At 28.1% G+C, this 24,046-nt stretch overlaps 1 protein-coding gene across 4 annotated transcripts in view; it reads left to right on the top strand.

Annotated features, from left to right (window-relative positions):
- The window catches only part of sdk (sidekick cell adhesion molecule), a 34,405-nt gene extending 11,332 nt beyond the window's left edge, over positions 1 to 23,073 (top strand). The window contains exons 3-33 of one of the 4 annotated variants that reach the window (XM_015519484.2): positions 960 to 1,139; positions 5,130 to 5,349; positions 5,599 to 5,987; positions 6,064 to 6,208; positions 6,291 to 6,418; positions 9,324 to 9,404; positions 10,165 to 10,284; positions 10,354 to 10,506; positions 10,673 to 10,799; positions 10,862 to 11,142; positions 11,215 to 11,406; positions 11,468 to 11,646; positions 11,770 to 11,896; positions 12,056 to 12,187; positions 12,314 to 12,493; positions 12,751 to 13,157; positions 13,239 to 13,493; positions 13,565 to 13,793; positions 13,862 to 13,977; positions 14,060 to 14,252; positions 14,340 to 14,520; positions 14,640 to 15,052; positions 15,132 to 15,568; positions 15,636 to 15,827; positions 15,909 to 16,050; positions 16,129 to 16,407; positions 16,530 to 16,550; positions 19,051 to 19,208; positions 19,284 to 19,446; positions 19,517 to 19,830; positions 19,901 to 23,073. In XM_015519484.2, the coding sequence (XP_015374970.2) occupies positions 960 to 1,139; positions 5,130 to 5,349; positions 5,599 to 5,987; positions 6,064 to 6,208; positions 6,291 to 6,418; positions 9,324 to 9,404; positions 10,165 to 10,284; positions 10,354 to 10,506; positions 10,673 to 10,799; positions 10,862 to 11,142; positions 11,215 to 11,406; positions 11,468 to 11,646; positions 11,770 to 11,896; positions 12,056 to 12,187; positions 12,314 to 12,493; positions 12,751 to 13,157; positions 13,239 to 13,493; positions 13,565 to 13,793; positions 13,862 to 13,977; positions 14,060 to 14,252; positions 14,340 to 14,520; positions 14,640 to 15,052; positions 15,132 to 15,568; positions 15,636 to 15,827; positions 15,909 to 16,050; positions 16,129 to 16,407; positions 16,530 to 16,550; positions 19,051 to 19,208; positions 19,284 to 19,446; positions 19,517 to 19,830; positions 19,901 to 20,143 (6,377 nt within the window). In that variant the 3' untranslated portion in view covers positions 20,144 to 23,073. The remainder of the gene's footprint in view (positions 1 to 959; positions 1,140 to 5,129; positions 5,350 to 5,598; positions 5,988 to 6,063; positions 6,209 to 6,290; positions 6,419 to 9,323; positions 9,405 to 10,164; positions 10,285 to 10,353; positions 10,507 to 10,672; positions 10,800 to 10,861; positions 11,143 to 11,214; positions 11,407 to 11,467; positions 11,647 to 11,769; positions 11,897 to 12,055; positions 12,188 to 12,313; positions 12,494 to 12,750; positions 13,158 to 13,238; positions 13,494 to 13,564; positions 13,794 to 13,861; positions 13,978 to 14,059; positions 14,253 to 14,339; positions 14,521 to 14,639; positions 15,053 to 15,131; positions 15,569 to 15,635; positions 15,828 to 15,908; positions 16,051 to 16,128; positions 16,408 to 16,529; positions 16,551 to 19,050; positions 19,209 to 19,283; positions 19,447 to 19,516; positions 19,831 to 19,900) is intronic. The other 3 variants (XM_015519486.2, XM_015519485.2, XM_015519487.2) reach the window with 3 other exon arrangements.
- Positions 23,074 to 24,046: the final 973 nt, after the last annotated feature.

Here is a 24,046-nt window from a genome sequence, read left to right as displayed (position 1 = left end):
TGACAAAATCAATTATTTTGTTTTATATTTTAAAAAGAATATTAAACCGTTTAGAAACTCGAAATATTCACATATGTTTTTACTGGATAAGAAATAATTAAAAAATATTTCACTTTTATCTGTGCTATTTACAGGTATTTTAAGTTTGATTTGTATTATGTTCACAGTAATTATTATATAATGACTCATTATAGTGCTACATTTTTAAACATGTTATACTATTTATACTATACACATGATAATTAATCATTGTATAGGTAGATAATAAATAATTATTAATCACCAATTATAATCCTCTTGGCATGGTCCATATGACCATATATAGGATAATCACCACTAAATTATGAATAATTGATAAAATTATTACGATTTAATTTTTTAAATAATTAAGGGTTTTTTATTGATTCTTAAGACGTTTTAGAGATAGAAATGTCCGATTTAATTAAATATATAATTCCTATGTAACAAAAAACAATTGTAGGGTCTAAGTACCTCTTTACATTTTTACTTTCTAGTTCCTTTTGGTTATAGGCTCGGTTATAGGCAGGTAATCCAAATTATTGGCTCTTGCATAAAATAAAACTGTCATGAGTCCAATGCCTAAAATAATAAATAATATTAAAGAATAACCTATGGATAGGTTATATTGGATATATAATATTAATATTGCGGATTTACTATGTACGAGCTTAGGTATATGTAAAAGAAGATTCAAAATATACATGTGTTCGACAAGCCAGTACCTATTGCAAGTTAAATGCAATCAATTATTTTTATTGTGAACATTAACAAATAGAAGCAACACACTGTCGTTAGTCTAACTTTAAATGTATGAGTACATTGTAGTTTTATCCATAAAATAACTGAGAATAAACAATTTTATTTTTATGACTAACCCGCTTGTTTACTTAAATTAAATAAACGAATGAAGGATATTCATGTCATTATTTGTTATGCAGGCTTCCCGGCTCCAGTTTACAAATGGTATAAAGATGGAAAAGAATTGGGAGATTTTTCATCTGAATATCAGTCGTTCCGTCTTTTAAATCTTAAACATGGCGATGGAGGAACTTATCAATGTATAGCAAAAAATGAAGTTGGATCGATACTGTCTCAAAAAATTGAAATAAACATTGCATGTAAGTTAAATCTGTTTAACATAACTTATATATAGTGCTAACCTACTGCTATTATTTTATTAAATTGTAGTGGTTTTATTTTGAAAGCACATTGAACAATTACAGTATGTCAGTATGTTTATATATAGTGGAAATTGTTTCAAGTGCATATGAGTATTGCTGAGAAAGTGTTACAATCTTAATTTATATTACTTACTAAATTAAATAACTTTGATCATTACCCATTAAAATATTTTATATATTTTTAAATGCAATTATTTAGAAAATTCGTTTCGAATTCACACTACTCTTATAAGGATAGGTAGTTAAAACAATACTGATCTTGTTATCTTTTGTGGATATTTTTTAATTTCTCTTTTAACTATGTATGAGAAACTGAGAACTAACTGAAGGAACTGATAATTAAAAAAGTGAACAATTGAAGACAACTTATTTGTTTTATATTTTATTTAGTAAACAAAGTTTATTTTTAGTCTTATAATTAATTACAGCTATCGTTTATAGGTTAGGCTAATAAGACAAGTGAGTATTACATTTTTAAATTGACACTATACACATAATATTATGTAATTTTTACGAAACTATTATAGATTTAATATATTTTGTATTTATCAATGGTTGTTATGTCTACGTATATATATGATATACGATATTGTTAATACTACAATACACCGAAACTTTTATTATTTCTGCTTGTCTGTTCAAAAGTAAGTAAACAGAAAACTGTTTATTTTATTTTCATATGACTAGAAAAATTATTGTGTATACCTCGTTTTGTATCTTTAAAATATTTAAAAATTATAACAAACGTTTTTTTTAAATCTTTTCCGTTAATAAATAATACACCGGAAAAAAGGTACATAATATGTAAAGTGATAGTTTACACGCAGTATTATATTACCAAATATTATGTATTTTATAAGTTATATGTATATTTTTAAAGTTTTTGCATTGATACAGTCATAATGTCATGGTTTTGCAAAAAATAGAACATCTATAATGTATTGGGTAGAATTAATATGTCAAAACAGTAATCATTAAATTATTGTTTGGAAAGTCGCTGGAGGAATGGCTATTTAGTATGGTGTTGAATGATTGAGAACGTTTAACCTTTTTGGCAACACGATTGAGAACGATTGTCGGCAGATTAAAGAAACAATTTTTTTACCTTAAAATCAAACGATTGAGAACGATTTTTCGAGCGACGTTGTCATTTATCTTAACTTTTAGTAATAATTTTTAGGGCTGGGATTTTGATCCAAGGCATATTTTTTATGGTGTTTTGAAACGTCGCTGATTAAAACTGATGTTTTGTGTTATTTTTTTTTTTGCATTTCTTGACAAAATTCACCTTAAATTTGTTTATAAAATGAACGACTTTGAAAAGTCTAATGATATAAATAATCAACCATTATAAAATATAATGGAATAAAAGATAATGAAAAGCACGTTTGCTTTTGGCACGTTTGCTTTTGATTTTGGATTTTTTTTAATTTTTAATCTTAAACTGACAAATAAAAATATAAATATGTTTTAAATAAATATTAATTTTTAAATTTTGATCTTAAAAAAATGCCTTGAGCTGACAAATAAGTGATAAATGTATTGATTTTACAATGATGTGTGTGTTTATTTTTTATTTATCAAATTTAATTCCCCGTAAATTTATTCTGTAACCAAAAACTCAAAGCAATATAGTAATCGATATCTATTATACCTATAATATATTGTATATTTTATATTTTTTATTAAAGTGGCAACGTTGCATAAAAGTTAGCAGATAATAACGTTCTCAATCGTGTTATTGGGCGGTTTGCGTTTGGGCAAATTGCCTTTTTACCCGTATAATTAAAGTAATGTGTTTGGGCGAGTTAACCGAGTTTCTTATTATAATGTGTTTGGACGAGACAATATATTTTTTTTATTCTTGAATTTTGTGATCGGAATTATCATTTTTCGTATTTTGTTTATCATTTATCTTTAGATTGGACATAATTAGTGAGCGAAGGTTCAACGTAGTACTGATGAGGATTCAATATTATTAAACAAGTGATTTACGTGCAGTGCGGACGCACGGACACAATATGAAAGATAAGATTGTAATGTTTATAAGATAAAACAAAAAACAAATATATTTTTTCAATTTCAATTATATTTTAACTTAATTTAAAAAAAATCTAAATCATTTTAATTTTTAATTACACGCGCGCACATATAAATAAACAAACCATTTTTAATCATACCCGTGGAATTCACGGACAGTCCCAAGTCTGTCAAAATAAGAGGGAAAATGGATTGATAAAATACAGCGTCCCAGGGGATTCAAAATAAATAATAAAAAAAATGGTCGCCCAAACGCATTACAATGTTTTAAAATCGCTTGCCCAAACGCATCATGCTAAATTGCCCAAACACATTGCAATTTTTAAAAATTCGCCCAAACGCGTGACGCCCGTGTTATTAAAAAAAGTACAGCCGATAAGGGCCGTTCTCAATCGTGTTCTACCCATTTAGTATTTATATTAATTGAGGTGTGTACCTATAAATTGGCGCCTACCAGTTCACAGTTGCCTCCCAAAATATACCAATTATTACCTTCCATCATTATTGTAAATAAAAAGGGTCGCACTTCCAATACTGTACTTCTATATTTTAACGCTATACCTTTATAAATAATCTACATTGTACTTACTATTCATAATGCTTTCTAGCACCTAATTTAATGTTTACATTGTACAATATGCCAATAACCTTATAGTTGTTGCGGCTTTAATAATAATAAAAAAAAAGGGTCGCCTCCGATGATCAGGTAGTTCGTTATTATACACAATAGTTGCCTCCCATGTAAAATTAAGTTATATAGTGGTTCATAAACTTCACTAAAACATGCAATGTACGTAAATAGATGCATTTATGTAAGGATAAATTATGTATTATATAATTATAATATAAATTAAGTTTATTATAAATTTATAACATATATTTAATAAACTATAAATTTATAGATATATTTTTATTTTTTCATACTAAACATCGTTGTTTTAAGTAGGTAACTTGGTATGTATCCTATATGTATCAAGATATAGGATGAACATTATACCAATACTTTAATTAAAATGTTCTTATTGAATATTTGATATAACATAAAGATTGGCCCGATGATCTCAATTTCGTCAAAATATGTCATTGGCCCTTTTTGCACCAACCCACAGTTATGTACATTTATATAAATAACAATACAAAATTATTAAAAATAATAATATTATAATAATAGGCCAATAAAATTACATTCGGCAGTAGAATTAATATTATGAATGTAAATATATTTATAAAATGTAATCGTAGGAATCACTTATTGATTTATTTATTGCAACTATAGGGAGGCAACTCGAATATAGTCGAGAGGAAATTTCTAAAAAATCATCGACCTTTTTTACTTTGAAAGGCAACTAGTATACGTCTGTATTTATTATTTTGTACACAAAAAAGAGGTTATTAGGATCTAAAAAATGTTAATAACAACAATTTTCTTTAGAATAAGAATATAATTAAAGTACCTATATCTATAGCTGCAAGGGTCAGAAATCTTTTCATAGAAAAGAGCCATTTTTTTTTAAAAGTTACTAAACCATGGTATCCAGAGAGTCGCACAGGTTGTTCGGTCCAGGATCAATTAACCTTTCCTTTTTTTGTAGTTATAGAATTTTGTCATTTTCTTAAAATTAAAATTATATTTTGTGATATATTGATGCTTTTTTCAAAGAGCCACATACATGTTAAAGAGCTGCAAGTTCCCGACTCCTGATCTATAGTCTATATTACACATAGTATAGTTAAGGATTATCATTTAATATATACCTACTTATGCAAAGTTAAAGGATTTTGTTTAATGCGTACCTATTTGGCTTTTTTTTTATTTTGTTACAATATGTTGCAAGTAAATTTTTAAGGTTAAAGTATTAAATTAATTTTATTACATTTTAATTTTAGTTATGGGAAATTTTATGGAAATTACCGATCCAATAGTCAGAGTTGAAAGAGGTCAAGCAGCAATTTTAGATTGTCCGCCAATTAAAAGCTACCCACCGCCTATGGTACAGTGGTTAACTGATGACGGCACTCAGCTATACGACATCAAATATGCCTCAGTAGCAGAGACCCATCAATTAGTCGTATTATCAGCCTCTGACAGTGACCAAAAAGCGTACAGGTCAATTTAATATACCATAAAATTATTTTTAAATATATATATATATTTCCTTCCTTAATAAAAATAATTTTAAATTTGTATAACAATGAAGTTAAACGAGAACTAATTAACTTTTTATAAGTCTGTACACCTTAATAATACACACTTTAATATGCTTTTTCATAATATAAGCTTTCATTTCTTTAACGATATACGTTTACCTATAGTTAGCTTTACTTATCGTTATTAACAATGCAAACATTTTTCTAGGGTGAGAGCAACAAATCCTTTGTTAGGAAAAGATGAATTTAGTCAGTATTTAAGAATCAACACCATTGGAGGCTCTCAGTCAGGAGAAATTGCTCCTTATTTCGTCGTTAAACCTAAAGGAAAACATATAATCAAAGGTCATAAAACTACCGAGCTTCAGTGTATAGCCAATGCAAGGCCTTTACACGAATTAGGAACCCTGTGGTTTAAAGACGACATACCGATAGAAAATACAAACGGCGTTGATTACATTTACAATGATCCGTGGAATAGAACTTTATCACTAATCAATGCCAAATTAACTTATACTGGTCGGTATACTTGTCAGATTCGATTTTTATCTGGTGGATATTCACCCATTTCTGCAGACGCTGATATTTTTGTCTTGGGTTTGTTAAAAAATTGATGAAAGTGTTTAATAAAATTATCTCATTTGAGTTTAAATAAAAAACACACTATTTACAGAACCTCCAACATTTGTTGGTAATTTGAGGATGGAAACTCTTGGCGAATACGGGTCTACTGTTAGAATAAGTTGTGACACTATTGGGGTGCCACAGCCAAAAATAACTTGGTATCGTAACGCAGAGACTATAAGTCAAAACAATAGGTAAATAATATATTCAAGGGAAAAAATCATCCTATACATCGTTTGAAATGTTGCAAAATAAATATTATGGTTGTTTTTATAGGTATACAGTTGAAGAAGATGGTACTTTGGTAATAAAGAAATTGAACATTGAAGATTCTGGTATGTTTCAATGTGAAGCAGAAAACGAAGCCGGGACAGATTCTATTAGTACGTGGTTGAAAGTCAAAAGTATGTATACGTATACTCATATAAATTCTGTCTTCGTTTTTTTATATTTTTTATTATTACTATAATATGGTTAATTTAAAAACATTTTTTCTTATCAAATATGGTATAAAATTATTAAAATTACTATATAAATTGAATAGAACAAAAATAAAATAAAGTTAACTCTCATGTGTAATTTGTATAGGTATATAATAGTACGTAATCAATACAGTGAATTTAATTTAGGTTATAATATTAGTATCTATAAAGCATATCGTATTTTTGTAGTATGTTTAGGTATAATAGAAATAATTATATTTTGATAATCCGTTCTAATTAATTTAAAAAAATTGATCTGTCCAGATTTCTCTTAACGGCTATTCCTTTAATGGATTGATTCGTTTCAGTTTTGTGGGAAAATGTTATGTTCGTTGACGTATTTAGACTGTAACAATAAAAAACAAAAATACTATAGTCATCAAAATTTTTGGTTATAAATCCAATGTAATTATCGTCGTTGGGGGAGCATGAAATCATGATTTGATTACCCAAGTTGAAAATAAAAGTACCTACCTATAAATTATATATTAATCGTTTTAACGTTGACGAATCTAAGAAAGTTCTAGATATTGTATTAAACAAAAAAGTGTCTATTTTATGCTATACAAATAAAAATCTGAGAAAAAAGTGACGAATCTAAACATTAAATATTGTGATTTGTTGTAGACATCTGATTTTTATAGTTTACAAAAGTCACAATTTTTTACGGATTTAGTGCATAGTATACAGGGTGATTTTTTTATCATGAACCACTCATTATTTCAAAAAGTATCAGTTTTTGAAAATATTTTTTTACAAAGTTTCATGTTGTTAAAAAAACAACGTTTTTATCAAAAAAATATGTTTTTTAATATTTTTTATCCTTATAATTATTTAAGTTTTTTACTTTTTTTGAATGACAACCTAGAGTTTTAATTTCATATTTCAAAGCAGAATATTTTTCTAAGTATTTTGATACGTAAAAATCGAATTTTGGACGAGTAGTTTATGAGTTATAACTGTTATAAGTAGGGCTAGGATTTATATGCATTTGCATGTTTTTTTCCTTTAGTCTAAATTGATTGGTTGTCAGATTTGTCCACGATTTGGCTTATTCTCGTTTAAATCGGACCAATTTTTTTTTGCATATTTTGGACTTAATGCATATAATTGCATATTCATAAATTTTTTTAGAATTCAATATTTTTTAACTAACATTTTTTAATTTTTATAAGTTTTTGTTAATTTTAAATGGTACTTCACGACAGTGACGTCATTTGGGGGGGGCAAGGTGGGCGCTCCCCCCACCTTGTCATTAGCGGGCTACTATCGGGCCGGTCGACTTGGCCGGCCCGGGCCGGGTATATGGTGCTAGTTTTGGGCCACAAGCCCGCAAAAATGATTCATAACATTCACGTCATTGCTAAATAGAATATAACCATGATTCGTGGCTCCTACTAACACGTAAATAATTATAAGGTATCTGACATCTGTATTCTGTATGTGCAGTGGTGGACTAGCATTTAAGCAACTTTTAAAAAACTTTTATTAATGATAAATATACAATAAAGTATTGTTAGTTTTATTTTATTCTTTGTTAATACCATTAACTCATATTTGGTGCAAATAAGACATAAATTGGGGTAAAATTCCCCTTAGAATATGTCATCATATAGTAGCTAATAGCATTGAGCATATATTAATTACTCAATGCTAAATACTAATAGGTAATATAGGGTATCCCTCTACATATTATATTTTATATACCTATATATTAATTAGTCATTGTTATCTTTTAAAAAAAATGTGTTATTTATGCCTAAAGTAACCACAGTTATCACAGATAACTAACTAGTATGTATATAATTGTGTAAGATGTAAGAAGACTGTACTGAGATAAAAATGTAATTCTTAGCGAGTGGTTTTTTTTTAAATTATGGCCTATGGGCTGGTCAAAATTTTTGCCCCCCCCCCCCTTTTAAAACCTGAAATGACGCCACTGCTTCACGAAACCGACAGTTTTTAGTTTATCCGTTGAATTTTTGTAAATATATAGCATAAATACTACCTATTTTATCTTAGGTCAGATAATATCCGTTTGTTACCTTATCGTTGGTCGGACGACCGGTAGAATTACTTACGCATTGTTATACAGTGAGATAGCACAGAAAAATTGCCGTGTGTTGCGTAAATGTGCGGACGTTTATACTTAATAATTTGAATGGTTTTAATAACAGTGTCCAGTATGCCGAAAGTTCAAAGTGAAAGTGCCAAGTTAAGTCTAATACAACTAATATTTAATGTAATAATATGAGCTAATAATAAGTAATAATAATAAATTATGAATTATAATAAATAATAATAACAATTTGTTTTTGCATATTTTTGTAAATAAAATGCATATTTTACAATTTTTTATTGCATGTAAATCCTAGCCCTAGTTATAAGTATTTAAAGTTTAGATTGGTAGAGTGGAGTGGTACGGGGTTACCCTACAAAATGTTTTTCCACTACTCCACTTCTCCAAACTTTAAATACTTATAAAGTTATAACTCATAAACTACTCGTCCAAAATTCGATTTTTACGTATCAAAATACTTAGAAAAATATTCTGCTTTGGAATATTAAATTAAAACTCTAGGTTGTTATTCAAAAAAGTAAAAACTTAAAAAATTATAAGTGTAAAAAATATTAAAAAAACATAATTTTTTAATAAAAACGTTGTTTTTTTAACAACACGAAACTTTGTAAAAAATATTTTCAAAAACATTGATACTTTTTGAAATAATGAGTGGCTCATGATAAAAAAATCACCCTGTGTATAATATCATTTATGTGTTGACTTTTGAACAATGTACGAAATGTAAATGCTTTATGGTTAATGTAGGACGTTCTAAACGTTGGACGAGAGCCTCTGTATACAGAATGATGCCATGGCAACACCCGAGTGCCCGACAGAATTTGCCTCGTAAGGTTTTGCTTAAAAACGCGTGGTTATTTGACCTAGCCACGTTAGAAATATTATTTTTTAGCACAGCACTTTGCACTATTATAGTTACGCATTACGCAAATAGACACAAAGTTAAACAGAATAATATGTACATTTTGGGAATGGTGAAGTGTTTAGGTATACAAACCATTCCATTGTCGTATTTTTTTTTTTTAGTGAAGCTGTATTTTATAGTTTTGTTTGCACCTTGTAAAAGTTGTAAAAGTGGCATAATCAAGATTTGGCTCTGAAGGGGGAGCTGATGATTTGCTTGTAGGGGAGGCTTTGTTTATAGGATCCCTTTTAATTTTAGTATAGTAAGGTCGTGGTTTTATAACATTTTAGATTTGCAACAGACTTTCTATTCATTACAATTTTAATACGTGTTTACTTCTTACATAATAATATGTTCACAGAAACCACTATTAAATTTCTTGGAATTTTGGAGAGTGGGCTGCAGCCTCCTGAGCCTCCCTCTCGGTTACGCCACTGTATTAACAATCAACTCTGACCTTTAGATTTTGAAATAAAAAAAATATTTATGCTTCAAACTTCAAACCCTAGTTACTAGTATTTCAAGTATATTATGTGTTTTAATAAACACTTGTAATGTAGTTTTCACATTAGAATAATTAAAAAACAAATTTTTTATGCGTCCAATCACAAATAACTATAAGTTTTGAACAATTATGTGCTTTATCTTCTTCACAATATTTTTATTATTCCCTTCATTTTACAGCTACTGGTCCAATTATTGAAAATGAACCACAAAATTCTACAGTTCTAGAAGGAAATGAAGTGATATTGTCTTGTAGAGTTATTGGGGCACCTAAACCTAATACAACTTGGACCTTTGGTGGTATGATTATATAATTTAAAAACATTTTAAATTAATTAAAATACAATTAATTTTCTTCTTTTTTTTTAGATTCATTTGTATCATTAAATGAGAGAGTTCGCATACTAGATACAGGAGATTTATTTATATCGTCGACAAAAGTCCAAGATACTGGAAAATATTCTTGCATAAGATCGAATGAAGCTGGCACTGTGGAAATGCATGCTTATATTAAAGTTTTAGGTATTAAGTTCTTTTGTTAATGAATAGGGGGTTAGAACAATTATCTAAAATTATAAACTAAGAAACAAATATAGGAATTTTAATTTTAATTTTAAATGAAATTTTATTAATTTTATACATTATTACTTCAACTATCAAATTTATTATAAATATATGTATATTTTAGGTAAAACAACAATTGTTGAACCTCCTATAGATACTAGAGTCTTATTAGGACAAAATTCTATCATGAAATGTAAAGTGTCTAGTGATCCCTCTGTGCTTTATCAAATTGATTGGTTTCACAATAACAAGTATGAGTGTAATTTTTAAAGTGTAGTGCCTCTTTTATTTTGGTTGTACTATAATTTATCAGGAGTCTTGGAGCTGGAAATTCAAGAATAAAAGTTTCAGCTGATGGTACATTAGAAATAGGAGTTGTACGTGCTAGTGATGCTGGTGTCTACACTTGTTCAGTTTCATCTCCTGGAGGCAACGAAAGAAGACATGCACATTTAAGTATACTTGAATTGCCTTATCCTCCAAATGTTGCTCAAGCTGAACGTGTTGGATCCAGATCTGTAAATGTTTCTTGGACTGTGGGTTTTGATGGAAATAGTCCTATATTAAAATATATTGTACAAAAACGACAAATTGGTAAGTATTGATAATTAATTAATAGCTGTATATTTAACGTTAATCATGCTATTATTCGAAACTAAATTACAGAAACCCAATCGTTATTGGATCCACTTGTTGATTGGGTTACTGAGCTTACCAATATATCTGCAAATTCTCGTTATGTGGTACTGGAAAATTTAAAAGCAGCTAATACATATCAATTCAGAATCAGTGCTATGAATGCGATTGGTGAAGGAACACCTTCACAACCAAGCAATTTTGTTACATTGCCACAACAAGGTTTGATCAATTAATTAGTTTAATAGCAGAACTATATTTTTTTAAATTGTTTATTTTTTAGCTCCATCTGGACCTCCTCTAGGGTTTGTTGGATCAGCTAGATCAAATTCTGAAATCATTACTCAATGGCAGCCTCCATTAGAAGAACATCATAACGGACAAATTCTTGGATATATTATAAGATATAGGTTACATGGTTATTTTAATAGTCCATGGACTGATCATAATATTACTAGTGGAGTAAGTCTTTTCAATTTTATTATTTAAAAATATACAATAGATCATGTATATGACTCATAGTTAGGTTATAAATATTCTACAGTTGCTAATTATATTTTCCAATTGTTTTACGGGTTTTTACAGGCTCAGCATTATTATTTAATTCAAGATCTAATTACATGGAAAGACTATGTTCTTCAAGTGGCTTCCTACAATAATAAAGGAGTTGGAGTTTATAGTGATAGTATAAGAATAAAGACTAAAGAAGGAGGTTTGTTTTTATTTCATTAAAGTTCATTTTTCTTATCATTTTGTGTATTATCTCTTTATTTTAAATTATGACCCATTTAAATTAGTTAACCATGAATGTAAACAATCTAATGATTTTTTTTTATGTTTATTTTATAAACAATCATAATTTTTATTACAGTTCCAGAAGCAGCTCCAATTGATGTGATTGCTAGACCAATAAATAGTACTTCGGTTCAAGTTTGGTGGAAACCTCCAGATCCACAAAAAATAAATGGAATTAATCAAGGTTACAAACTTCAAGCTTGGATTGGTAAGTTATAGTTTAAAATAATTATTGATTTAATAATTGAATTACATTTTTTTTCCTTTTACATAACCTTTTTTTTTTTTTTGTTGATAAAAAATGTATATCTCATTATTATTTAAATGTTCATAGGAGAAAGAGTAGAACATGAAATGACAGTTGCTCCTAGTTTATTTGATCCACTTGCTCAGCAGACCACAACATTTGTGAACCTTAAGAAATTTACAGCCTATAATGTCACAGTATTATGTTTCACTGACCCTGGAGATGGTCCAATCAGTAGTCCTTCATTAGTTGTTACACACGAAGATGGTAATAATTAAATAATAATTTAAGTAAAATGTATTTTAACATATTTTTATTCAAAAAATATACATAAATATTTGAAATAGTGAAACCAACTTTATCTTTAACAAAAATATTTTATTCAAATTCCTATTTATTATTTTATTTCAAATAACTTTATAATTCAGTATTTTATTGTATAGTACTATAGTTTATTTAATATTATTGTTATTATATCTACACAGGCGCACAGTAAAAAAAAAAACTAATAATTATTTTTTTAGCTCCTGATTTAGTTGGTAGTCTTCACTTTGAAGATGTATCAGATCGTTCTGTGAATGTTGTTTGGTCTTCACCATTGCATACAAATGGTCATTTGACTGGTTACACTGTATCTTATTCTATACGTGATCGACCAGAAACCACTCATTTAGTAAACGTTACCTCAGACATCACCAGTATTGTAATTGATCAATTACAAGCCACTACCCATTATAAATTTGAAGTATTTGCTTGGACAAAAGTTGGTCCCGGTCCTAGTAGGATAGCCACAATACAGTCTGGTATTGAACCGGTTTTGCCCAATCCACCAACCAAGTTGGCCATAACAAATATTGAGCCATTTTCAGTTGTGCTTCAATTTACACCAGGGTTTGATGGAAATTCTTCTATCACTAAATGGGTTGTAGAAGTATGTTCAATAACAATTAAATTTTATCATAACCATGAAATAATTCTTTTATTTTAAAATATTTTATATTTTATTAATTAGGCACAAACTGCAAGGAATACTTCATGGTTTACTGTGCATGAAGAAAGTAGTCCAGAAGCAACTACACTGAAAGTTCTTCAATTAGTTCCTTACACATTATACCGTTTAAGAATCACTGCATGGAATGTAGTTGGTGCATCAGAGCCATCAGACCCAACTAAGGATTTTCAAACTATTCAAGCACCACCAGCTCATCCTCCTTATAATGTCACTGTCCGCGCAATGTCTTCTACTGAACTTCGTGTCCGTTGGATTGTGAGTATTAGAAAGAATCTTTTGACTTTTAATTTTATAAAAAATGTTAATGACATTTTTATATTATTTAGCCTTTGCAACAAAGTGAATGGTTTGGAAATGGAAAAGGTTATAATATAACCTATAGATTATTTAATACTAGTGTTGTATATACGGTCACAATTGAAGACATTACCTCAAATTCATTTGTTTTGGATTCTTTACAAAAATTTACTCAGTATGATGTAACTATGAATGCGTTTAATGATGTTGGATCTTCTGGTCCTAGTCCACCAGCTTTTGAACGTACTAGAGAATCAGGTAATATCATTAAAAAAAAAAATTATAGGTACATGTGAATTAATTAATTAATTATTTGTAATTTATAGTGCCATCAATGGGACCTATAAATGTTGTTGCAAATGCAACATCTTCCACAACCATTGTGGTTAGTTGGGGTGATGTTCCTTCTGATCATCGAAATGGAATCATTGAAGGATTTAAAGTAAATTTAAATATTTTTAATTAACTTTCATATTTATAGAGTTAAGTACTTAATTTAAAAAAACAAAATTTTTTTTAAACAGGTTTACTACAAACCAGGTGGTCGTGCTGTGTATCCTGTACAAATTAAAGATATCCCTAAAAATTCTACTTTTACCACTACATTGACAGAGTTAAAGAAATTTGTTCAATATAGTATACAAGTTCTAGCTTACAGTAGGCTAGGTGATGGTGTGTTATCTACTCCAATCACTAGAGTTCAAACTTTTGAAGATGGTAAGTACAGTCTTACAAAAGAAACTAATGTTTATTTATAATTTATAACTACAATCGTAAAGTATATTATTTTGTAATTATTTACAGTACCTGGTGCCCCATCTAATGTATCTTTTCCTGATGTTACTTCAACCACTGCCAGAATTATTTGGGATGTCCCTGCTGATCCTAATGGTGAAATTCTTGCTTATCGCATAAATTACCAGTTACATAGTTCTGAGGGCTATAATTTTTCCAAAGAATTTTCTGCTTCAGACAGGACATTCAGGTAATATAATATTATGTTTTAATTAAGATAACAATTTAAAATATTAACTTAATACACTATAATGTTATTATACATATATGAATATATTTTATTTATGCCTTATGTTAATATTTTTACAGAGCTATTGATCTTACACCTGATCAGTACTACATGTTTTGGGTAACAGCCCAAACACGTTTGGGCTGGGGTAAAAGTCAGTCTGCACTTGTTTTTTCATCAAACAACCGTGAAATACCACAAGCTCCATCCTCGCCTCAAATAAGTCGTAGTCAGATTCAAGCCACACAAATCACATTCAGTTGGACTCCTGGACGAGATGGCTATGCACCATTAAGATATTATACGGTACAGAAGTCTGAAGAAATCGGTCCATGGACCACTATACCTGAACGAATTGATCCATCCATTACTTCTTACACAATCCAAGACCTTTTGCCTTTCACTTTGTATCGGTTTCGTATTCAAGCAACCAATGATATTGGCCCAAGTACTTATAGTCATGAATCCCCTCAAGTCAGAACATTACCTACATGTGAGTTTCATTACCAATTAAAATATCCAGGCAATTTTTTGCACCCAATTAATCTTGTGTTTATTTTAATTATTTTTAGCACCAAGTCGTATAGTTGGTAGGGTTCAAGTTGTACCCATTACAACAACAAGTGTACGAGTTACCTGGGAACCTATACCTCCACAGTATTGGAACGGTGATACCCAAACTGGAGGCTACAAAGTTTTGTACCAACCTGTTTCTGATATTCCTATGGCATTGCAAACAATACCTAGTCAAATGATTATGGGCACTACAGAAAAAACTCTCGTCATTGGAGATTTAGTTCGTGACCGAAATTATGATATCATTGTAGTGCCATTCAATTCTCAAGGAAATGGCCCACCTTCTACGCCTGTTCCTGTGTATGTTGGAGAAGCTGTCCCTACTGGTGAACCTCGAAGTGTATCAGCGTTTGCAATATCATCAACAGAAGTTCGATTGTCTTGGGAACATCCACAACAAAATCAACAAAATGGGGATTTACTGGGATACAAAGTAAGTTCTTTGTAAAAAAAATTAAGATTTTCTGAAATTATTTTGACAATTAATTTCTTTTTGATAGATATTTTACATTGTGACCGATTCACCAAATGAGCACCGCGTGGAAGAAGAAACAGAAGTGGTTCCTGCCACTTATATTAGCCATAGCTTAGTGTTTTTGGACAAGTATACTGAGTATAAAATCCAAATACTTGCATTTAATCCAGCTGGCGATGGACCAAGATCTGCACCTATTATTGTTAGAACTCATCAGGTACAACAATTAATAATGTTATTTTACTTATAAGTCCACTACACTTAACTGTTTTTTTTTTTTTTTTTTTTGTCTATTCAGGGAGTACCTGGTCCACCAACTGATCTTCAATTTTCCGAAATAACAATGAATAGTCTTAAAGTTTCATGGACATCTCCAAAACGAAAAAATGGCCAACTTATAGGTTATATAATTACGTATGAAACAGCTGAACAAAACGAACGTGAGTAACATAGTTACTATTGTATTATTAGTTGTCTTAATAGTGAATGTTGAATTTACTTAACTGTTAACATCATAGGTTTTAGTAAACAAGTAAAACAAAGAGTAAACCAAACGTGGCTTCTTGTTCAGCCTCTAGAAGAAGAAGTGACTTATACTTTCTCAGTCAGGGCTCAAACTATAGATTTGGGAGTCGCAATTAAAGGAAATGTGACCACTGGGCCACAACCAGGTTCACCAAAGAGTCCATCTGACCTGTCACTAGTAAAAACAGTTTCTAGTGTTGCACTTAAATGGACTAATGGGGCATCTGGAAAAGGACCAATCCTTGGATACTATATTCAGAGCAGGCGCAAAGGTAATAATTAGAAACACTAATACACGATGGCCTAAATTATTTCACTGGATTGTTAAAGAAATCCTGATTAATGCAATATTCAACTGTTTTTTTGTTTTTTTGATATTTTATTTACTATTCAGCTACTCAAGATTGGGAACATTGTAAGTTTGTTTAAAACGTTTTTGAAGTTAATGTTACTATGTATTGTGTGTGTTGCTTTTGTGTTTGATTTGGGGAGCAAATTTCAATGTGAATACATTTTTGTTAAATATGATTTTGGTTTGCAACAAAATCAAAAAACACTGTAATATGTTGAATGTTTAAGTTAATTTGACAGTATTTAAATTTTGAATAATTTAACATCTTTAATAAAAAAGGATTTGAAAAAACTATACACATATGGATCTGAATGTTGATTAATTAATTATGATACACTAATCAAAATAAAACAAAAAGTTGCGTAATCATTATTTTGTAGACTAAAACCTCTTGCTAACTGCTTTTAACAATATTCTGTTCAAAGAGATACATCAACTGATGAATATTAATTATGCTCCATTAATCAAACATAACTTAATTTTATTTAATATAAATTCTGAGTTCATCACAATATAATATATCAAATTAAACAATACATAAAGTAACCATACATATCTCGCTGTCTTAAAAGAACACAAAATGTCCCACATTAATAAAAACACAATCTGTAGAAATTCATTTTTTAATAAAACAGATTCGGATAAATACGTGTTGTATAATATTATTACATTTTAGATTCTGAACGAAGTGATGAATGTATTGATTTTACAATGATGTGTGTTTTTTTTTTTGTGTGTGTGTCTGTACAGCATAACTAGTCGAAATAATGCTCCGATTTCAAACTTTGTGGGTGGTTTCCGATGTAAAAGTGAATATCCTTGGTGCATTATACAGGTCAAAAGTAAACATTTTCCAACAATTTCCAAAAAAATCAAGAAAAACAAAAAAAAAATGACAGAAAAACTGGAATTTTTACGCAAAACCAGTTTTCGACCAAATTAATTTTTTTATATGGTTGTAATTCAAAAACTAATCACTTTAAATACTTGACTGAAATAATTTTCACCAAATGTTTATGTTAGTGTTATATATATACAGTTTAATTTTCAAAAAGTTTAGACTTTTTTTGAGTTATTTATAGACCACTGAAATTTTCGATTTTTTTTGAGAATATTTTTTTGAAGTGTCGGTAAAAAAGTGTTGGACGACCAAAAAAACTTGAAAATTTAATACAAGGTTCCTTATAAGTTGTTCTTATTGTAGCTAAAAAAAAATTAAAAATCGTAAGTCACAATTTTTTTTAATAAGCGTTTACAGTTCAAAATTTTACGAAATCTGTCGAAAACGCGAAAAGTATAAGTCGTAGATACTTGAAAATTTTACCAGTTATTTAGATTGGCATTTTCTTTACATGATTTAATTTTCAAAATATTTTGACTTTTTTTGAGATATTAATAGACAACTGAAATTTTCAATTTTTCTGAAAAATTTTTTTGAAGGGTTGATAAAATTTTTTCGACCCTATCAAAATACTTGAAAATTGAATACAAAGTTCCTCATTAGTTATTCTTATAGTAATTAAAAATTTATAAAAATACATAGGCACAATTTTATTTTATTAGTATTTGAAGTTCAAATATTGACTTAATACGTAAAATTACGGCAATGTTCAAATTATCTTAGATAGAAATTCATAAAATTTTTTTTTTTTAGATCTAAGATTTGAAAATTTTTAATTATCTATAATATATCCTAGACTGACAAATCATCTCCGTTCAGAATCGTTTTTCGTATACAATGATACCTATCATTGCATTCAAATCTAACCTACCCTAGTCAGAGGTCCACCCCACCACCTAATGTACAGCAGAGCGACATCCACTTACCCGCTTTTTGTATATGTATCTGTATGTATCCTCATTTTTAAAAATTATATTATAATAATTAAAATTTGCAGCTCCCTTTTTTGACTGCTTTCTAAATCATATTTACATTTATATAAAGATAAAATATAATCACTAAAAATTTAGTTGCTGAAAACTGTTTATTGGAAGTAATTATACACTTACGTGCAAATAATCTCTCACTCAAATGTTTGTATAATTATAGAGTACATGCACGCACCTATACCAGGCTATTAGTTATTTTACAACAAATTTCTTCATCTGAAAAATATAGAAAACCAGCTGACCACCAAACCACCCAAGATTAATTCTGTTTTTAATTTAAATTTTCTAGTTTTTAATAAATAAACATAAAATATCATTTCACTTATTTTGAATAATTTGTTTCATGTTTCTTGTAATTGCTATTATGTGAATAACATAAAAAAAAAATTTTAATTAATGTGTTTTATCTATTAAAATATACAATTTTCCTGTTCTAAAAGCAAAAATGTTATGGTCATGTTAATAATAATATATGAACTTTGAACACTATTGTTTGTAGATAAGGGTGTATAAACGCTTATGTTTTTAACACGGTTCTCAATGTATTGTGTTAATCACAAACATGTTAAAAGTATTTAAAAAATACTTAGAAAAGTCCATGTGTCTTATGCACCATGCTTAATATTATGTCAAATGATTTGATTGCTTATTTACTGATTTTTATTGTTTTCAGATGACACACGTTGGACAACAGTCACAAAAAGTAACAGTGGACCGTTGGATGAATTCTCTGTGTCCTATCAGAGTTTGCTGCCATCTACTTCATATTTGTTTAGAATTGTAGCTTACAATGAGTTTGGTATTAGTTATCCGGCCTATTCAGATGATGTGGTATGAATAGAATATATTTAAAAAAAATACTATCTATGACTAGTATGTATACCTAATAATCATTGAAAATTGCAGGTTTTAACTCCATCAAAACTGTACTTGGAGTATGGTTACTTACAAATGAAGCCGTTCTATAGACAAACATGGTTTATGGTTGCATTAGCTGCTGCATCTCTAGTTATACTTATTATGGTTATTGCTATACTATGTGTTAAAAGTAAAAGTTACAAGTATAAACGTAAGTTGATTTTTTCTATTAATCTATTATAAACCTTTAATTTTGATTGAAATTTTTATACTATAACTAGAAGAAGCACAGAAAACTTTGGAAGAATCCATGGTTATGGACATTGACGATCGACAGCAATTGGCCATGGAACTTCATAGAACCAGAATGTCAAACAATAATTCTCTTGGTAGGATGTCCATTCATAACACTTTACACCATTCACTTCACAGGCGCAAACCACCGATTGGAACTCTTGGAAAATCTCCACCAAGACCATCTCCAGCTAGTGTTCCTTACCATAGTGATGATGACAGTGTTAAAGGTTATGATGAAAATCCAGATGATAGTTCAGTAACTGAAAAGCCTTCAGAAATCAGTTCAACAGACTCTCAAGTATGATTTTTAATTTATAAATATTTTAAAGGTTATTGTTATTAATAATTGCTGTATATTTAACTTCTAGGGATCGGAAAGTGAGAATGAAAGTGTGCGATCAGATCCTCACTCATTTGTTAACCACTATGCGAATGTTAATGATTCTTTAAGACAGTCGTGGAAACGGCAAAAACCTGTTAGAAATTACTCTAGTTATACAGATTCAGAACCTGAAGGAAGTGCTGTCATGAGCCTCAATGGTGGCCAAATTATAATGAATAACATGGCCAGATCTCGTGCTCCACTGCCTGGATTCTCATCATTTGTTTAATTTCTTCTAGTGAGTGCCATCTTTACCAGTCCGTCCGTGATTTTGTTTACTTTAAAATTATTTGTGAATTACTTTATATATGTGTGCACTTTACTATGACTTATTTCATAAACTGGTCAACATTACTTTAAAATTGAAAAATGTTTAAGTGTCTTTTACAGACTGATAAATTGTATGTTTAATTTAGCTCTATAACAATTTGATCTCAATTCTATCTTAAAAAGGTTTTTACTTAAACTAAAAATCATCAATATTTTCAACCACATTTACTTATATTATTAAGATTTAAAGACTGATTGTCCTGAACCTAATAAATTACATTTCAGTATTATTTTTTAATTTCATTTACAATCATTTTCTGAGTATTTTAATTAAATTAATTGATTTTATATTGATTACACTATAAATTGAAATGTTATGCTATTGTATAAAATAATATTAAATTATTATAGATGATGGTAATGTTATTATGTGTTTCTAGTTTTAAATGCCATAAAATATTGATTATTTATGTCATATTTTGATTTTTTAAATTAATTTTTAGGGTTTTAATTTCTTTATTTTAATGAGTATCTTGACTGAATTATTATTTTTTATATTAAAAGAAAAAAACACATTTAATTGTATTCCTTTATGTGATTCGTATGCTGATCATGATTATTTTATACATCTTTATATTTAATGTAAATGTGGTTCGACAAATTTTATTGAATAGTAGTATTTGTGATGATTTGACACAAGTTTTGTTCATAATAACTTGAGTCCAAATATTAACATATATTAAATTAATTGAATATCAAATGCTTTTACTATTTGTCTTTTTAAGTTTTGTATATTATTGTAACTGATATTATGTACCCTAACAATTATTGGAACATTAACTAAGTAGTTTAAATCACAGTATAATACAAAAACTGGGAGATCAAGCAATAATTTTTTTTTATAGATAATACTTTAATCTAGTATTATTAGTAATTTAAAAAAGAAAATAATAATAATTTAGTCAATTTTAAACGAATTTATATTGTATGTATTTTTTATTAATGATAAATTATAAACATCTATTATTATTTTTTGTACAATTTCATTAGTTTAAAACCTTAAATAAGTAATCTTGGGTCAATTTAATACTGGTTTGAGATCGTTTGATTGACAAAACTTCAGAGAACATGTCAAAAAGCATTTGTAATTGTCAATTGCCCTTTATCAAACCAGTGTATACTGGTCTCAAGTTTGGAATGTTTTGCATATTTTCTTAGTCAGATCTAAATTATTCAAAATGTAACTACATTTAAATCTACTTAAAACTTAGAAAAAAATTTCCAATTACTTTATACTTTCTTATATAGTTCTTGTGAAATTCTTATCACATTGTATTTTTACTATTGTTTTTGTGCTTATTGTTTATCATAAATTTTTATATTTTCATTATAAAATGTATGATATAGAATTACAGTAATGACAGCGTATTACAATTAGTTTATGAACCTAATACTTTGTTTTACTTTACTATCATTATTACTATTGTTATAGATAATAACAATATTGCTACTTAGTACTTATTACACTCAAATTTTGACTGCATTGAAGTGTGACTAACTTAATTCCAAACATAGTTATAAGATATCTTATGATCTTAAGATATAAAATCACCTTTTCTAACTCTGATATAATATGATGAGCAGATATTAAAATCAGAATATCATGCATATCTTCAATTACAATTTCAAATTTAAATCATATTGTATGGCTTCTTTGAATTTATTCTCCTACTCGTGATTTCAGTAGATACTATTACATAAATTGTTGTTATGTATTAGGTTATTCTACTAACATGAATTGTCAATATTTTATAACCAATAAATAAACATCATAATTAAACCTATGTATTTTATTCATTGTTTCTCATAAAATATGCCAAATCATTGCAATATACTGTATATTATGTATATAATACAAAAAAACTGCTTTTTAAATTCTTGATTTCCTTTGATGGTTGAAAAATAAATATGTCAGTCACAACATTTGGTCATACCAAAGGTGATAATATTTTATATTTGTCCATTTTAACTGTATAATAATGACTCATAATTCATAAATGTTTTTCACAGTTTACTGTTAATGTATTGAATACATTTTTAAACTTCTAAAGTCTATAATATTTTAAGAAAACATTTCAATTACCTATTTAAATTTTATACTTACTGAAATTGTATAAGAGAAATGTGTCTTTAACAATTTCTTCTATATTTATTAAGATAATAAATTAAGTTGTTGTGCTCGAAACTAAACAGTTTTCCAATTTTTGATTTTTATTTAAAACTACATTTTTGGTAGATTAATTTTGGTATCTGTTGAGTTTTGACCATGTAACTTATTAATTGTAAACAATTGTTTTCCTCAATTTAGTAAAAATAAAAGAGTGCTCTTACTACTTAGTATATTTATTTATTTATTTTTTTTTAGTTTGAATTCTGTGTTATTGTTGTATAATAGATGTTTTGTGTTAAGTTATGTCACCAAGATAAAAACTTACTTATCTTCTTAAAATATTGATGTATTTTTTTTTTTAATGTTCAGTGCTTACTGTTTAAACTATTCAACTATTTTCCTATTTTTTGAATTCTTATTTTGGATGACCAATGTAGTATTAATTACAACTGTTAATTTAATGTCATATATTGTGTTCAGCAGTAGTAATTTACAATTATTGATAACAATTTTTTTTAAATATTGTTTGTAAATGTTTATATACATGTTTTTTTTATTTTTGAGTATTATGTTTTGTATAATAATTTAGTTTATAATTTTTGTACTATTTTTATTATTACTTTTGTCACTGTGAATTTACATTTCCATAGGTTATTGTGTATTATATACTATTTAATATATGTCATTTTAAATTGAAAAAATGTATTCATTTGATAAAAGACTTAATTTTTTGGTGTGATCCTTAGAATAATCCTACACTGCAACTTTTAAGAAATTTTAATGCTTGTATCAATGTTTTTACTTAATAGATATAGTTAACATGGGTGTGAATTTACATATTAGTATAAATTTATATAGGTAAGATTAGACAATATGCAAATTAATTCAATTTTTTAACGCTTTAATTTTTGTTAAATGGTTTTTTTTTTTAAACTAAATATTTGCAATCTATGCCAAAGCACAATTATTGAAATTGATAAAAGTATTTATACAAATACAACAATTTGTATTGAATAATAATTACACAATATTACAATTCATTATTAAATTCTTAACTTAAAGATAATTTAAAGGGCAATTTAATTTTCTTTAAGGGATCATGACTCTTCAAATGACAAACTAAGTTGTCTGATAATGTTGTTGTTAAGAGGTTTGAAATTTATGTGTTTGGGTTGGACTTTTGTCTTATTTAAGAATATTTTAAAGTTGTATTTTTATTATAGGAAGCCATTAATTTTTTAGTTCAGCTAATACCTTTCTCATAGAACACATTATGTCAAAATCAATGGTTTTCACTCTGAATCATAACATACATAACGTTAATTGTCCTCGGTGGGTATTTGTCTTCTGTCCTCGTCTTTTTATATGTATGCAGTGTTAAAAAAAAAAATTCCTCATGTTTTCAATGACAATGTTCCTTTGCTTCTGTATCCCTTGGCACTATTCTTCTTCAAGAGGACCTCAACACCAACCTATTGGATAGATTTCTGTATTCTCAAATGCAATTTTCATCGAATTTCCTAGTTCTCGTAGGTGATTTATTTGTTTTTATTTATATCTATTATCTACATTGAATCTACTGGTTAGTACATAATATATGATTTGGATATAAAGTTTGATCACCGACTTAAAATTGAATGCTCACTTGGCAAAAAATTAATTTTACTAAAGGAATCAAAATGTTTTTGGTTC

The sequence above is a fragment of the Diuraphis noxia genome, unplaced genomic scaffold (assembly GCF_037042655.1).
Source record: "Diuraphis noxia isolate RWA-SAM2 unplaced genomic scaffold, SU_Dnox_SAM2 contig0004, whole genome shotgun sequence".
NCBI classification, from domain to species: Eukaryota; Metazoa; Arthropoda; class Insecta; order Hemiptera; family Aphididae; genus Diuraphis; species Diuraphis noxia.
The sequence above is the reverse complement of the archived record's forward strand: the minus strand, read 5'-3'. Positions and strand labels throughout refer to the sequence as shown.